Raw genomic sequence first — 18,013 nt, forward strand, 5'->3', positions numbered from 1 at the left:
TGATCATGGTGGATAACCTTTTTGATGTGCTGCTGGATCTGGTTTGCCAGTATTTTATTGAGGATTTCTGCATCGATGTTCATCAGGGATATTGGCCTGAAATTTTCTTTTTTTGTTGTGAAGAGTCATTTTTTAGAAAGTATTTTGACCTCATTGAAAATGAAAATAGATCATGTTAAAAATTTTGGGATGCTGTAAAAGCAGCGCTTTGAGGGAAATTTATATTATTGAATGCATATGTATTAGAAAAGAAGAAAGATCTAAAATCAGCCATCTAAGCATCTTCATTAGGAAACTATAAAAAGGAGAGGAAATTAAATCCAAAGTAAGGAGAACAAAAGAAATAATAAAAATTAGGGCAGAATTCAGTGAAATTGAAAACAGGAAATCAGCAGAGAAAGTCAGTAACACCAAAAGCTGGTTCTTAGCAAAGATCAGTATTTTTGATAAGCCTCTAACCAGGCTAAGAAAAAAAGAGATGTGACACAAATTAGTAATATTAAAAAACGAGAGAAGACAATTCACTGTGGATGGCATGGGCACTAAAAGGACAATAAAAGAATATTATGAGCACCTCTGTGCCCACAAGTTTGACAACCAAGATGAAATAGACCAATTTTTTCCAAGGCGTAAATCTGTCAAAACTTTACAAGAATAGGCAATCTGAATAGGCCTATATCTAGTAGAGAAATTGAATCAATATTTAACAACCAGCTGGGCACAGCGGCTCATGCCTATAAACTCAGCACTTTGGGAGGCCGAGATGGGCAGATCACTTGAAGCCAGGAGTTTATTGCCAACCTGGCCAATGCAGTAAAACCCCAATTCTCTAAAAATACAAAAAAAAAAAAAAAAAAATTAACAACCTTCAAAAAGAGAGAGCAACACAGGGCCAGGTGGATTTACTGGTGAATTCTACCCAACACTTAAGGAAGAAAGTATACCAATCCTCTCCTATCTCTTCCAGAATATAAAAGCAAAGATAATACTTCATGTTCCATTCTATGAGGCCATCAGAACTCTAATACCAAAATCAGACAAAACGTTACAAGAAAAGTAAACTATAATATCTCTCATGAACATAAATGCAAAAACAAATATATATCAATATGTATATTGATATATGCAAATATATATCAATAAAAATTAACAAATCGAGTCCAGCAACATATAAAAGGAATTTTATACAGGGACCAGGTGGGATGTATCCCAGGTATACAAGGCTGGTTCAACATTCAAAAGTCAATGAATATAGTCCATCACATCTACAGGCTAAAGAAGAAAAATAACATGATTATATCAGTAGATGCAGAAAAAAGCATTTGACAAAAATCATCCGTTTATGAGAAAAACTCTAAGTATACTAGGAGTAGAGCAGAATTTTCTCAACTTGAAAAAAAATACCTGCAAAACACCTAGAGGTAACATTGTATTTAATAGTGGGAAACTAAAAAACTGTCCTGCTAAGATTAGGAACTAGACAATGATATCCTTTCTTACAGTTGTTTTCTAGCTAATGCAGTAGGATAAGAAAAATAAATGAACAATACACAGATTTGGAAGGAAAAAGTAAAAGTCTTTGATCACAATGACATCCTTGTCTATGTATAACAGTTCAGAAATAGGGGAAAAAACATCTGAAAATTGATAAGCAATTCTAGCAAGGTTTCAGAATACAAGCTTATTATACAAAAGTCATTCATTTTCCTATATAACAGCAATGAGCAAGTAGAATTGGAAATTAAAAACATATTAAAATTCATTTCTGTTAGCACCCTTAAAAATGAAATACTTAGGTATAAACCTAATAAAATCTAAAGTCTGTATGAGGAAAACTACAAAACTGTGATCAAAGGTATCAAATAATTAATAAATGGTAAGATATTCTACATTCATGGATAAGAAGATGTCAGTTCTTCCCTACTTAATCTAAAGATTCAATGAAATTTCAATCCAAATTTCAGCAAGTTAATTTGTGTATATCAACAAATTGATTCTAAAGTTTATATGGAAAGACAAAAGACACAAAATGGCCAACTTAATATTTAAGGAAAATAACAAAGTTTGAGGAGTGACATTAGTTGACTTCAAGACTTACTGTAAAGCTTCAGTAATCAAGACTGTGTGGTACTGGTAAAAGAACAGACAAAGAGATCAGTGGAACAGAACAGCAAGCCCAGAAATAGACCCACATAAATATACTCAACTGAACCTTGCAAAGGAGCAAAAGCAATACATTAGAGAAAAGACAGTCTTTTCAACAAATTGTACTGGAATAACTGGACATCCCCCTGCAAAAAAAAAAAAAATCTGAAGGAAGTACCTTACACCCTTCACAGTAATTAACTCAAAATGAATTACAGACCTAAATGTAAAATGCAAAAGCAAAACTCCTAAATGACAACACATAATATCTAGGTAAGCTTAGGTATGGCAATGACTTTTTATTTTTTATTTTTGAGACAGAGTCTTGCTCTGTCGCCCAGGCTGGAGTGCAGTGGCACAATCTCGGCTCACTGCAACCTCCGCCTCCCAAGTTCAAGCAATTCTCCTGCCTCATCCTCCTGAGTAGCTGGGATTATAGGAGTGTGCCACCGTGCCTGGCTAATTTTTTTGTATTTTTAGTAGAGACGGAGTTTCACCATATTGGCCATGCTGATCTCAAACTCCTGACCTTGTCATCTGCCTGTCTGGGCCTCCCAAAGTGCTGGGATTACAGGCATCAGCCACCGCATCCAGCTGGCAAAGACTTTTTAGAAACAACACCAAAGGCATAATCTATGAAAGAAAGAATTGATAAGCTGGACTTCTTTTAAATCAAAAACTTGTGTTTTGTGATAAGTAGTGTCAACAGAATGAGAAGAGAAGCTATAGAATAGGACAAAATATTTAAAACAAATAAAACTAATGAAGGACTGTCATTTAAAATATACAAAAAGCTCTTAAACCTAAATAATAAGAAAACTATAACTTGATTTTAAAATGCTCAAAAGACCTGATCATACATTTCACCAAAGAAGATATACAGAAAACAAATAAGCATATGAGAAGTTGTTTAATATCATGTTATGAGAGAATTGCTATTTAAAATAATAATGAGATACCACTATATACCTGTTACAATAGCTAAAATTCAAAACACTGACAACAAATGCTGACAAGGATGTAGAGCAATAAGGTGCCTCATTCATTGCTAGTGGGAATGCAAAATGGTACAGCCACTCTGGGGGACAGATTGACAGTTCTTTAATGGAAATAAACACACTGTCATGATCTGACCCAGCTGAAAACTTTTGTCCACACAAAAAGTTACACATAGATGTTTATAGCAGTTTTATTTATAACTACTCCAGTTTGGAAGCCACCAGGATGTCCTACACTGGGTGAATGTAAAAAGTGTGGTACATCCAGACATTGGACTATTATTCAGTGCTAAAAAGAAATGAGCTGTCAAGGCATGGGAAGACATGGAAGAATGCATATCAATAAATGAAGGAAGCTAATGTGAAAAGCCTACATACTTTATAATTCCTATTATCTGACTTTCTTGCATATGCAAAACTTTGGAGACAGTAAAAAGATCACTGTTTGCCAGGGATTTGGTGGGAGGGAGGGATGAATAGGTGGAGCACAGAGGATTTTTTTTAGAGCAATGAAACCATTCTGTATGATACTGTAATGGTGGATACATGTCATCCATCATACATTTGTCAAAACCCATAGAATGTGCAATACCAAGAGTGAATGCTTATGTCATTTGTGGGCTTTGAACAATAATGATGTGTCTTTAAAGGTTTTTTTTTTTCTGTAATATGTGAACCACTATCATGTAAGATGTTGATGGGTTGATGGGGGAGACTGTGCATGTGTGCAGACAGGATCTATAGAGAAACTCTCCAAATTTCTCACTTAATTTTGTTCTGAACATAAAAATACTCTACAAAAGGAAAGTTTATTAATTTCCAAAACAGGTAGGAGAAGGGTAATGTTACTGTAGGAAGCTTTGCATATTTATAAGTTTGTTTTTATTTTTTACATTAATAAAGGAAATGATAAAGTCAATGCATAGTACTGAGAATCTTTTTTTTTTTTTTTTTTTTTTTTTTTTTTTTTTGAGACTGAGTCTTACTCTGTCACCAGGCTGGAATGCAGTAGCGCGATCTCGGCTCACTGCAACCTCCACCTCCCAGGTTCAAGCAATTCTCCTGCCTCACCTTCCCGAGTAGCTGGGACTACAGGTGCGTGCCACCACACAGGGCTAATTTTTGTATTTTTAGTAGAGACGGGGTTTCACCATGTTGGCCAGGATGGTCTCCATCCCTTGACCTCGTGATCCACCTGCCTTGGCTTCCCACAGTGCTGGGATTACAGAAGTGAGCCACTGGGCCTAGCCTGAAAATCATTCTGATGAGAAGCATAATCTCTTAAAATCCCTTAATAAGAGAATACTAAATAATTCCAGATAAATTGTTATTTTAATATGTAATCTATTCTATATTTACATTGTTAATATTTTACAGTAAAGATCCATGCATTCTTTTTTCTAATTTATATTGTAAGGCTTTCAAAGCTGAGTGAATTGTGTCAAATTTTTAACCCATTTATAGCTTCTGTTTTGTCCCATATGTTATAAATCAAGGCAAATAAAAATTCTTATTTAAACCTTCCTCACCTCACTATGTATGCTCAAGTTTTTGTCCTCACTTTGTTTCTTTTTAATTCTAGAGCAACCTTTCACTTTATCTGAGAACTAAACTTCTGTCCTTTTTCTTGAAAAATAAACATTTATCCTATTACATCACCTATATAGTTAGACTTTTTCTTAAGACTATCCCTGCTAAAATAGACTCAGTTACCCATATTACCATTGTTAATTAACTTCTATTTAACCTTCTCTGGTAGATAGGAACTTGATAATAATTGCCTATCATGCACAAGCAATTTAGGTGACTAGGAAATATTATTCTCTACAGCCACACCCCTTTTTTTTTTTTTCTTTGAGACAGAGACAGAGTCTCACTCTGTCCTCCAGGCTGGAGTGCAGTGGCACTATCTCAGCTCACTGCAACCTTCACCTCCTGGGTTCAAACCGATTCTCCTGCCTCAGCCTCCCAAGTAGCTGAGACTACAGACATCTGCCACCACATCCGGCTAATTTTTTTATTTTTAATAGAGGTAGGGTTTCACCATATTGGCCAGGCTCATCTCAAACTCCTGACCTCAAACGATCCACTCACCTCAGCCTCCCAAAATGCTGGGATTACACTTATGAGCCACTGTGCACCCAGCCTTACATACATTATATTTATGTCTTCATCAAGTGACAAGAATGAGCACATTCATTAACATGATATAAAATCATGGTAACATCGTGACATTTTAAGGTAAGAAGTAGAGTTGAATATTATAAGCGCTATGCTTGCTATTCAAGATCTTGAAGATAAGTACACAAGAATCTTAGAAATCACATTTAAGTGGACGCTCTAAAAAATGTAATTATTGATATAAAACATTGTTAGAATCAAGATTCAGTTCAGTCGAACAGTTTTACTTTTTTATCATTTTAAACTTTAGGTATGGATATCATTAGCTTATCTGATCGATACACTATTATCAGAATTTTAAGAAGTTCAGGTTAACTAGTCTTTTCTGAAAACAGAAACTCAACATCCATACAAAATTATGGAGAAAACACAGCTATGTATTTCAGAAAAAAATTTTTAAATCAATCTGATTTGTCCAAAGAATCAGTTTTTAGCTTTAAATTTTTAAACGGTTTTTAATTGCTACCTTATATTGGTACATATTTATGGGGCACATGTGATATTTTCTTACATGCATCAAATGAGGAGAATTGTTGTTAGTTCTTGCTTGAAAGTTTGGTATAATTTGGCATTGAAGCCATCCGGTCCTGGACATTTCTTTGTTGGGAGACTTTATTACTGAATCAATCTCATTACTTATTATTGATCTGTTCCAGTTTTTTATTTCTTCCTGATTCACTCTCAGTAGGCTATATATGTGTATCCAGAAATTTATCCATTTCCTCCAACTTTCCAATTCATTAGGATTTAGTTGCTTATAATAGTCTTTGATGAACTTTTGTATTTCTGTGGTATTAGTTGTAATGTCTGTTTTCTGTTTCTGTTTCTGATTTTGTTTATTTTGATCTTATCCTTTTCTTGGTTGCTTTTTTAGTGTCCATTTTGTTTAATTCTAGTTTTTATTATATGTTTCCGTCTACTAATTTTTAGTTGTGGTTTTTTTTTTGTATTTTTTTTATGTAGTAGTTTATGGGTATCAACTTTCCTCTTAGCACTGCATTTGCTATCTACCATAGGTTTTGATAAGTTGTGTTTCCATTTTCATTTGTTTCAGTAAATTTGTATATTTGCTGCTTAATGTCATCATTGATCCAGTGTTTGTTCAGGAGCATAGTTTTAAATTTTCTTGTATTTGTACATTTTTTTTTAAAGTTTCTCTTATTACTGGTTTTTAGTTATATTCCATTGTGGTCTGAGAAGATAGTTGATGTGATTTCATTTTTTTTTCTTTTTCTTTTCCTTTCTTCTTTCTTTTCTCTTTTTTTAAATTTTATTATTATTATACTTTAAGTTTTAGGGTACATGTGCACAATGTGCAGGTTTGTTACATATGTATCCATGTGCCATGTTGGTGTGCTGCACCCATTAACTCATCATTTAGCATTAGGTATATCTCCTAATGCTATCCCTCCCCTCACCCCACAACAGTCCCCAGAGTGTGATGTTCTGCTTCCTGTGTCCATGTGTTCTCATTGTTCAATTCCCACCTATGAGTGAGAACATGCGGTGTTTGGTCTTTTTGTCCTTGCGATAGTTTACTGAGAATGATGATTTCCAGTTTCATCCATGTCCCTACAAAGGACATGAACTCATCATTTTTTATGGTTGCATAGTATTCCATGGTGTATATGTGCCACATTTTCTTAATCCGGTCTATCGTTGTTGGACATTTGGGTTGGTTCCAAGTCTTTGCTATTGTGAATAGTGCCGCAATAAACATACGTGTGCATGTGTCTTTATAGCAGCATGATTTATAGATAGTTGATGTGTTTCATTTTTTAAAAATTTGTTGAGGCTTGTTTTGTGGCTTAACACATAGTCTACAAAGATTCACTTTTATTACATGAATTTAGGTTCGTAAATTAAAATCTTTCTAAGCTGTTAGCAGATCCTTTAAGAAGAATTTTTTCCCTAAATTAGTAGTACATTTGAAGTTTTCTTTAGATATTACTATAGATTCATGAACTTCTTATACTATGTAAACCAATTATATCTTAGCTCCTTAAAATTCAGAGACTTCTAAATTTTATTTATTAATACTCTTCTTAGGAAAATACTTCATACAGAATGAGAGATGATGACTTCTGAGTTATAGCAACACAGAGAAAATTGTAGTTTTAATTATACAATCTCTGCAACAGGTTAAGTAATCAAGGAAACACCAAAATTCACTGTTCAAGATTTCAAAGAATTATTTTCCCTTCTAGGAGTGATAAAATGTTTTATGAAATTATTTGGATGAACAAATAGAGAAACAAAGAATTAAAAAAATGGCAACTCTCATTCCTTGTCATGTCTCATATGAAGGACAAGAAATCCCTTTAATCTTAACAGAGGTCTCTAAAGTTCAGATTATAAAATTACATTCCCAATTATTAATGCTATGCATGGGGATTATCATTATCATCATTATCATCTTCTAGTGGAAACTATATGCAGAACCAAAATGGTGAAGAACTAGAAAAGAAAATGAAAAATTCAAAATTTAAAGAAAAAAGCCAACTTATAGTGGTTCTATTGCCCTTTTTTTTTTTTTTTTTTTTTTTTTTTGAGACAGAGTCTTGCTCTTTCCCCCATGTAGGAGTATAGTGGCAGGATCATAGTTTACTTCAGTCTTGACCTCCCAGTTTCAAGCAATCTCTCCACTTCAGCCTCCCAAGTAGCTGGACAAAAAGCACAGCACATGCCAGCACACCTGGCTAATTTCTATATTTTTTGTAGAGATGAGGTCTCGCTATGTTGCCTGTGCTGATCTTGAACTCCTGGACTCAAACAATTCTCCCACCTTGGCCTCCCAAAGTGCTTGATTGTAGGCATGAGCCACTGCACCAGGACTCTATTGCTTTTTGAGAATCACTTTGAGGAGAAAGAAAAGAAGTCCCTCCTCCTAAACAGCTCCTGAAGTACATTTCTGTGCTATCACAGTTTGGTTGGCTTTATGAACCCACTTTAGTGTCTCAGTGGATCCTCCAAAAGTATAACGTGTTAATATTTAAAGAATTTAAATGGTGACTTTTGTGAATATAAAAAGAAAATATATCAAATATTTTATTCCACTTCCTAATTAAGTAGAGGACTAGTGAGATTATAAATATGGTTCAAAGTGCATTTTAGGAACTGGTTTCTTAAAGACAAGTTAATGAATTTTATGTTAGAATAATATAGCTAAGTTACATACAATCGATTTAATGTTTTACATGACAATAAAGCATTATTTTTGGGATTATCTTTTTTAATAGTTGAAAATAGTAGAATTTTCCAAGATAGAAATCTACAAATTAATAAAGAACTTCACTATGCCTGGTGTTGCAAGATTCTTGGGATATTGCTTTTCTGGCTGGTGATGTCTTTGCCCAAGTCTTGCTTAGGCCCGCTGGGTTTGTTGTACCTACATGGCCTGGCAGGCTTTACTTGGCTCACGCTACTAGCCTGGATCCCATACCTGCCAAAGGGCAAGTCAGGCATGGAGTGGCAAGGGGTGTGTGAGGGAGCATGGGGTTCAGCCAATGTGCAATCAGACATGCCAGCTGCTGCAATGGGGTGGGCAGTTACAGGTGCTGACACGGACACTGACTCTCTATGAGGCTGTGGCCAGACCAGGTGCACTGCAGGCAGCTTCCCCAGCTGGCACCGGGAAATGCAGTGGCACCTGGAAGCTTGGAGATACTAGGCACCACAGGACCCCAAAGAGGGAGTCACAGCCCTGGCTCAGGGAGCTCCCAGGTCTGGGCTGCCTGAGAAGGCACAGATCTTCTCTCCTCTTTGCCCTCAATGTGGCAAGCAGGGGGCATGTTTCAGTCCTGTGTTATAGCTCTTTTAGCTCTGCCATTTGGTAGGTCCCGAGTTCTTGTCCTGCAACTAGGAAGAATGAAGTACAGAGCCAAGTGGAGGATGAGCAAGATGAAGGGGAGCTTTATTGAGCAATAGAACAGCACACAGGAGACCTGCAGAGGGTAGCTCCTTTCCACAGCCAGGGTGTTCAGTGAGTGTTCAGCTCCTAGCAGAAAGGAGACCCTGGAGAGGGAAGCTCCTCCTACCAGGCAGGTCATCTCATTGTCCTCTTAGCTGTCAGCAGAGAGGCGGCCCTGGAGTGGATTGTTCCACTCTGCAGCTGGTAGTCTCAATGTCTCCGCAGGTTTCTGAAGCTCTCAGCAGAGAAGAGGCCCTAGAATGGGTAGCTCCTCTCTTCTGCTGGTTGTTGGGACATCTGCTGTCAGCAGAAAGGGTAGCTCTTCTCTGCAGCTGGTCATCCATCATCTGCTCTGCTCTGGCTGAGCCTGGGGCTTTTATAGGCCTAATAGAGGGGAAGCGCACGCTGATTGGTCCATGGGCAGCCATGGGCAGATCCAAGAAAAACCACCACGAGTTTGCCCTCCAAATCAGCAGGACTGGCAGTCCTGTCCCCAGGCTTCAGGCCTTCCCTCAGGAATCTGCCCCCTTCTGCCCAGGTATCTGTCTGCCTCCCCCTGCTGTTCATGGCACATGGGCTTGACCCCGATTTGCTCCAAGATGGGAGCAGGTGCCCACAGCAGGGAGAAGCCAAGCAGCGGGAGCAGGCACTTCTGAGCCTGCAGGGGCAGGGGGGCCTTCTCACCTCCACCCCCTCCCCCCAGAGTGCAGGGATACCTGGGTCTGCAGCTGCAATATGGGCTGCTGCTGTGACCCTAGGGGAGTGGGGCTCCTGCCCACTCCTGGTCCCCCAAAAGTACAGGGAAGCTCCATTCTGCAGCCACAGCTCGGGCACCTGCAGCCCTTCCCAGGAGGGTGAGGCTCCTGCCTCCTCCGTGGAGCCAGAGGCCCAGGTCTGCAGCTGCGATTTGGGCAGCTGCAGCTGCACCCGGGGAGTTCCCACCCCACCTCAGAAGGAGAAGGGCTTACGCTTGTCCCCTGATGCCTGGAGCTCCGTGGAGCATGTATCCTCGGCGGCACCTCCCTGCTGCAGTCGGTGTGATGGCAGCAGCAGGCCGTCTGGAGTGGCTGCTGCTATAACTAGGATCTTTAATCAGTAGTAAACAGTGAATCAAATAAGTACATTTCCCGTAATTATCCTTATGTGGATCTGTTAATGCATTCATATGACATTGAAAGAATATGTTGCCCTACTTTTGACCTTATTTCCAAGCTTTGAATAACTTTTCTTAATATTTGGGATCAAAATGTGATTTATGCCACTGTTACCCAGGGGTGCTTATGGTAACACTCACATTTTCTTTGAAGGGAAAAGTCAGTATGATAAAGTTGTCAGTTCTCCCCAAGGGAATCTTTAAAATCAGTCTGATTTCATTAAAACTCCAACAAATATTTTCATATTACTTGGTAAATAAGCCCAAAACTAATTGGAAAGAGCAAAGGATCAAGAATGACTCAGACAAATTTGAAGAAAATGAACCATTTTAGGAGAATTGCCCTATGAAATGCGAAAACTAGTTATAAAGCTTTATTAGCTAAGACAATGTAGCATTGATGCAAGGATAAACAAAGAGATAAGTAGAACCTATAGGGAACCTACAAACATTATGATGCACATTTGAAAACTTGACATATATTGCACTGCTTAACTCTGGGGGGAAAATGGATTCTATTAAATGTTGTTTGGCCAGTTGCATATACATTTGAAAAAAAATAAAATTAGATTGCCAACACATATAATTTTAGAAAATTTCCAGGTGGATAACTACCTAAATACAGAAAATCAGAATGTTAATGCATTTTAAAGAAAACATAGGCCCAAAGCAGTGGCTCACAGCTGTGATCCTAGCACTTTGGGAGGCCAAGGCAGGAGGATCACTTGAGACGAGGAGTTTGAGAGCAGCCTAGGCAACATAGTGAGACCCCATCCCCCACCTCCCAAAAAAAGGAAGAAAAATATAGAATCTTTTTATAAACTTTGGGCAGAAAAGTACTTCTTAAACAAAACACAAAAAAATACCTACTTACAAATGTGGATATACTTTAGAAAATTATTTTCCTCTAAACCACAATGTTTCAAAGATATATAAAAAGACAAGTTACAGATAGGGCGAAAGTATTTGCAATATGTTTAAGGAAATATTAATATACAAGATATGTAAAGACATCTCATTTAAGTTAATAAGAAAAGTCACTCAACCCAACCACAACAGTGTAACAAATGGGTAAAAGAAATGACTTGACAATTTGTGGAAGTAGACAGGTGACTTACAGACATATGAAAAAATGTTTACCCGCACTAGTAATCAGGGAAATGCAACTGAAATCACATTGTAATATCTTTTTACACCTGTATGATTGGCAGTACTTAAAGGATCTGAGCATACCAAGTATTCCTGAGGGCATGGAGATTTGTTAATGTCTAATAAAATTGAAAATGCTTATATTCTTTTCTTTGACTCAGAAATTTTATTTCTGGGTATATATCCTGGAGAAAACTCATTCATGTGCATAAGGAGGCATGTATGAAGTTGACTATTACAGCAATATTTTATTATAGTTAAAATGGAAAACAACACAATGTCCAGCTGCAAAATGAGTAAATACATTTTGGCATATTGATAAAAGATGATACTATATAGTTGTTAAAATGAATTAGGTAGAATTACAGTTATAATAGTCATGGTTAAATCTCAAATGTAATGCTGAATGAAGCAAACTAAGTTGCAGAAAGAGAGGTATACGTCATAATTTTTGAAAATAAACGATTGTATGTAAATTATGCCTATTCATGCATATATATAGATCCTGTTTCAAAAAATCCGCAGAAAGGTCAAACACTTTATTCTTTTATTATTATTATTAGTATTATACTTTAAGTTCTGGGGTACATGTGCAGAACGCGCAGGTTTGTTACATAGGTACACATGTGCCATGGTAGTTTGCTATACCTGTCAACCCGTCATCTAATTAGTATGGTGATTACCTCTGTATAAGCAATGAAGGGAATAAAACTAGAGACAAATAATAAATGGGCTTCAACTTTTCTGTAATGTGTTTCTTTAGAAAAAATATTACTCAGGCTGACCGTGGTGGCTCACACCTGTAATCCCAGCATTTTGGGAGGCCGAGGCGGGAAGATCACAAGGTCAGGAGTTCAAGACCAGCCTGACCAACATGATGAAACCCCATCTCTACTAAAAATAGAAAAAACATTAGCCGGGCTTGGTGATGCACGCCTGTAATCCCAGCTACTCAGGAGGCTGAGGCAGGAGAATCTCTCGAACCCGGGAGGCGGAGGTTGTAGTGTGCCGACATCACACCACTGCACTCCAGCCTGGGTGACAGAGGGAGACACTGTCTCAAAACAAAAAAAAAAAAAAAAAAGAAAGAAAGAAAAAATATGACTCAAATATAGCACAATGCTAGGATTTTATAAAGGTGGGTATTGGGTACATGAAAGTTTTTTATCTATTTGACTACATTTCTTATGTTTGAAGTATTTCATTATGAAGAATAAAAATGATTTATACAAAATATATATAGAAATGTAAAAGTATTATACAACAAACAGTATCAATACATACACTGCTCATAAACATAAGTATGAACACACACACAAACACTTGTATGTATATGTAAGTATACAGATGCACATGAATGAGCATTACATATTTGAAGTATATACCTTGAATAGGAAGAATTCCCTGTAATTCCTGGTTAAGTTTTTCCTTAGGGAAGATAGATGTGTTGTGAGACTAGGTATTAGGCCCAAAGCATATTTCATCTGGATCTTAGGTTTTATGTACAGTTATTAAGGACAAAAATGATATAAATATGTAAATATGTCATTTGCAGTTATCAATTTTTGTGATAGGAATATGGATGTTTGGTAAACTGAATGTTTCCATTTAGTATTACTTGTTTCTATCCTTTAAAACAGTCTTTATTTTTTTTTTTCAACTTGTATTTTTGATTCAGGGGGTACATGTGCAGATTTGTTACCCGAGTATCTTGTGTGAGGCTGAGGTTTGGGATATGAATGATGCTGTCACCTGGGTACCAGGCATAGCACCCAATATTTCGTTTTTCAGCCCTTGCTTCCCTCTCTTCCTTTCCCCTCTAGTAGTCCCCAGTTTCTATTGTTGCCATCTTTATGTCCATGAGTTCCCAATGTTTAACTTACACTTATAAGTGAGAATGTGCAGTATTTGGTTTTCTGTTCCTGTGTTTGTTTGCTTAGGTTAATGGCCTCCAGATGTATCCGTGTTGCTGTAAAGGGCATGATTTCATTCTTTTTTATGGCTACTTAGTATTCCATAGTGTATATCTACCACAATTTCTTTATCTCATCTACCATTTGTGGACATTTAGGTTGATTCCATGTCTTTGCTGTTGTGAACGGTGCTGCAGTGAACATACATGTATCATTTTGGTAGAAAGGTTTGTTTTCTTTTGAATATATACCCAGTAATGGGATTACTGGATCACATGGTAGCTCTACGTTAAGTTCTTTGAGAAATCTTTAAACTGCTTTCCACAGTGGCTGAACTAATTTATATTCCTCCCAGTAGTGGATAAGCATTCCCTCTTCTCCACATTCTCCCCAGCATCTGTTTTTTTTTTTTTTTTTTTTTTAACTTTTTAGTAATAGCCATTATGACTGGTTTGAGATGGTAACTCACTGCAGTTTTGATTTGCATTTCTCTGATGATTAGTGAAGTGGAGCATTTTTTATGTTTGTTGGCCATTTGTATGTCTTCTTTTGAGAAATGTCTGTTTGTGTCTTTTGCCCAGTTTTTAATGGAAATAGTCTTTTTAAAACATAAAGGGACTTAAACTCCTACACAATAATAATGGGAGATTTTAATACCCCACTATCAACATTAGACAGATCAACAAGACAGAAAGTTAACAAGGATATCCAGGAATTGAACTCAGCTCTGCACAAAAATTAATTCAAGATGGATTAAAGACTTACATGTTAGACCTAAAACCATAAAAACTCTAGAAGAAAGCCTAGGCAGTACCATTCAGGACATAGGCATGGGCGCAAGGACTTCATGTCTAAAACACCAAAAGCAATGGCAACAAAAGCCAAAATTGACAAATGGGATCTAATTAAACTAAAGAGCTTCTGCACAGCAAAAGAAACTACCATCAGAGTGAACAGGCAACCTACAGAATGGGAGAAAATTTTTGCAACCTACTCATCTGACAAAGGGCTAATATCCAGAATCTACAATGAACTCAAACAAATTTACAAGAAAAAAATAAACAACCCCATCAAAAAGTGGGTGAAGGACATGAACAGACACTTCTCAAAAGAAGACATTTATGCAGCCAAAAAACACATGACAAAATGCTCATCATCGCTGGCCATCAGAGAAATGCAAATCAAAACCACAATGAGATACCATCTCACACCAGTTAGAATGGCAATCATTAAAAAGTCAGGAAACAACAGGTGCTGGAGAGGATGTGGGGAAATAGGAACACTTTTACACTGTTGGTGAGACTGTAAACTAGTTCAACCATTGTGGAAGTCAGTGTGGCGATTCCTCAGGGATCTAGAACTAGAAATACCATTTGACCCAGCCATCCCATTACTGGGTATAGACCCAAAGGACTATAAATCATGCTGCTATAAAGACACATGCACACGTATGTTTATTGCGGCACTATTCACAATAGCAAAGACTTGGAACCAACCCAAATGACCAACAATGATAGACTGGATTAAGAAAATGTGGCACATATACACCATGGAATACTATGCAGCCATAAAAAATGATGAGTTCATGTCCTTTGTAGGGACATGGATGAAACTGGAAAACATCATTCTCAGTAAACTATCGCAAGGACAAAAAACCAAACATCACATGCTCTCACTCATAGGTGGGAACTGAACAATGAGAACTCATGGACACAGGAAGGGGAACATCACACTCCGGGGACTGTTGTGGGTTGGGGGGACGGGGGAGGGACAGCATTAGGAGATATACCTAATGCTAAATGACAAGTTAATGGGTGCAGCAAACCAACACGGCACATGGATACATATGTAACAAACCTGCACATTGTGCACATGTACCCCAAAACCTAAAGTATAATAATAAAAAAAAAAGATTTAAAAAAAACATTAAGTATTTGACTAAGATCTAGAGCTTCTATAGTCATCCCTGGGAATCCACAGGTGATTCTTTGTAAGACCTCAGTGGATACCAAAATCTGCGAATGCTCAAGTCTCTTACAGTATAGTATAGAGATAGTATTTGCATATAACCTGTGCACATCTTTCAAATAGTTTAAATTGTCTCTGGAGTACTTCTAATATGTAATACAATGCAAATGCTGTGTAGTTAAGTTTTTTAATTTGTACTTTTTATTGTATTACTTTTTCTATTTTTTCAAAATATTTTATATCCACAATTTGTTGAATCCACAAATGTGGAACCCACTGATAACAGAAAGCAAGACTGACTGTATGTAAAAGATAGATTTTGGATCAAAAAGAGTATCCTAAAAATCACATATTTTGTCAACTGATTTGTTGGAAATGATTATTACATAAATTAATTGTGGGTAATTTTTTCCTCTTTCTGAAGAATACAAGTCAATGACCAGATTGTGGAAGTGGATGGAATCAGCTTGGTGGGTGTGACACAGAATTTTGCAGCAACTGTTCTCAGAAACACCAAGGGCAATGTCAGGTAAATTCGTGCCTTCTAACATACACCATGTTGTTACTTTAGCTGAATTTTAATTTTCTATAGTTTAACCTGCAAATAAATGTAATTACAATGACAATTTTACCTGAATAGTAAAACTTTGCTTTTAGTTTTAAATATTTTCACCTTTATTATAATTAGTTCGTGAAAATGGAATTTAAAATTACAAATCATAGTATTTGTATGTGTGCTTGTCTTCGTATCTTTCTAAAATACTGTGGTTTCCAGGATGATATAATTTCTAGTTATAACCTCAATAAATATGAATTAGGTCCCAAATCTTTTTAAGGAAAACAGTTATACAATACTTGAAATGATTATACATATATTCAATATTGTGTGTTTTTTAGACAGTCAGGTTGAATAAAGATATTTTTTAAATGTATATATTATTTTAAGGAATCAGCCATGACCAATGTTTGATGAATTATAACTTTTCCAACTTAATGCACTTAGGGTGCATTTTTTTTGGGACCTTGAAATTTATATTCAACCTTGGGATTGTGAATATTGTACATTGGAAAACAAGTAAGAAAGCAGTTTAGAGCTAGTTGAAGTCAAGGTTTGAAAGCAGGTCTTTTTCTGCTTATAGGTTACTTATTTATCTTCAGTATTGCTTATATGATACACTTTTCCATACATCTTGTGTAAGAAACATTAAGGAAACATTATTTAGTATGTGTAATGATGAAAATGGTTGGGTGTTCTCATTATCAAAATGAAACTTCTATTTATTCTGAAAATATTAATGAGTTAACATTGCTATATAAACAGTAACATTAGGATATTATTGCAGCATGTTTTATTTTGCCAAAGCATGAATTTAAGTTTTAGACTTTAGGCTTTTTCAACTTAAATCATCCTCTAATGCTAAAGGGATGCCTTAAGGAATATTACCTAAACTACTTCTGTGGGCACTATGTTGATGTTTCTAGAATATCCACAGTCCTGAGAAAAGTATGTAAAATAATTGCAAAACTGTGTGGTGCTCTCTGAGTTGTGTGGGTGGGTCCATTCAGTAAATGTGATTGTCTTTTTGAAGATCACTATGTGTTCTTAAGACAGCACTTTCCCGTGTCAGTATAGAACTTGGTTTTGAAGCTGTCCATTAGACTTTAAAGTAAATTTTAAAATGAAATAGGTAAGATATACATTCAACTCATAAGAACATTTCTCAGTTGGAAAAGAATTTGTAGTTACATGAAGCCATAGCCATCCCTTTTTTCCCCTCCGTTGACTGCATAATCTTGTGTTATTATTTTCAGCGTTGTACAAATTTCAAAAGTCTTCAAATGTCTTCTTAACTGGTCTGTCTGATTTCACATTCTCACTTCCTCAGTCTGCTCTGTTCATCATTACTCTCATGGAAGGACATAATTACAGTTTTCAAGTAAATGAAGGGCTATCATGGAAAAAGAAATTGACCTTATTCTGCTTAACTCTAGTACAGGTTGAGTATCCCTTATGTTAAATGCTTGGAACCAGAAGTGTTTCCGATTTCAGATTTTTTTTTGGCATATTAAAATATTTGCATTATATACTTAGTAGTTGAGCCTCCCTAATGTGAAAATTCAAAATCTGAAATGCTCTAATGAATATTTCCTTTGAGTGTCATGTCAGTGGTCAAAAAGTTTTGAGTGTTCTGAACATTTTGGATTTCAGGTATTTTGATGTGGGATGCTCAGCCTGTATAAACTTCCACGTGCAGGGTTTTTTTTGTTTTGTTTTGTTTTGTTGTTGTTTTTTGAGACAGAGTCTTGCTCTGTCACGCAGGCTGGAGTGCAGTGGCGCAATCTCAACTCACTGCAATCTCTGCCTCCTGGGTTCAAGGAATTCTCCTGCCTCAGCCTCGCAAGTACCTGGATTACAGCCATCCGCCACCACATCCAGCTAATTTTGTATTTTTAGTAGAGACGGGGTTTTGCCCTGTTGCCAGGCTGGTCTTGAACTCCTGACCTCAGGTAATCCGCCCACCTTAGCCTCCCAAAGTGCTAGGATCACAGGTGTGAGCCACTGCGCCTGGCCCCATGTCCAGGTTTTTGTGTGGAC

General features: G+C 36.7%; 1 protein-coding gene across 10 annotated transcripts in view; it reads left to right on the forward strand.

The window, feature by feature from the left end:
* Positions 1 to 18,013, forward strand: part of PPP1R9A (protein phosphatase 1 regulatory subunit 9A) — a 395,135-nt gene that overhangs the window by 246,030 nt on the left and 131,092 nt on the right. For all 10 annotated transcript variants that reach the window (XM_003252514.4, XM_030822117.1, XM_030822115.1 and 7 more), the window contains exon 5: positions 15,842 to 15,946. In XM_003252514.4, the coding sequence (XP_003252562.2) occupies positions 15,842 to 15,946 (105 nt within the window). The remainder of the gene's footprint in view (positions 1 to 15,841; positions 15,947 to 18,013) is intronic.

This window comes from Nomascus leucogenys, chromosome 11 (assembly GCF_006542625.1).
Source record: "Nomascus leucogenys isolate Asia chromosome 11, Asia_NLE_v1, whole genome shotgun sequence".
NCBI classification, from domain to species: domain Eukaryota; kingdom Metazoa; phylum Chordata; class Mammalia; order Primates; family Hylobatidae; genus Nomascus; species Nomascus leucogenys.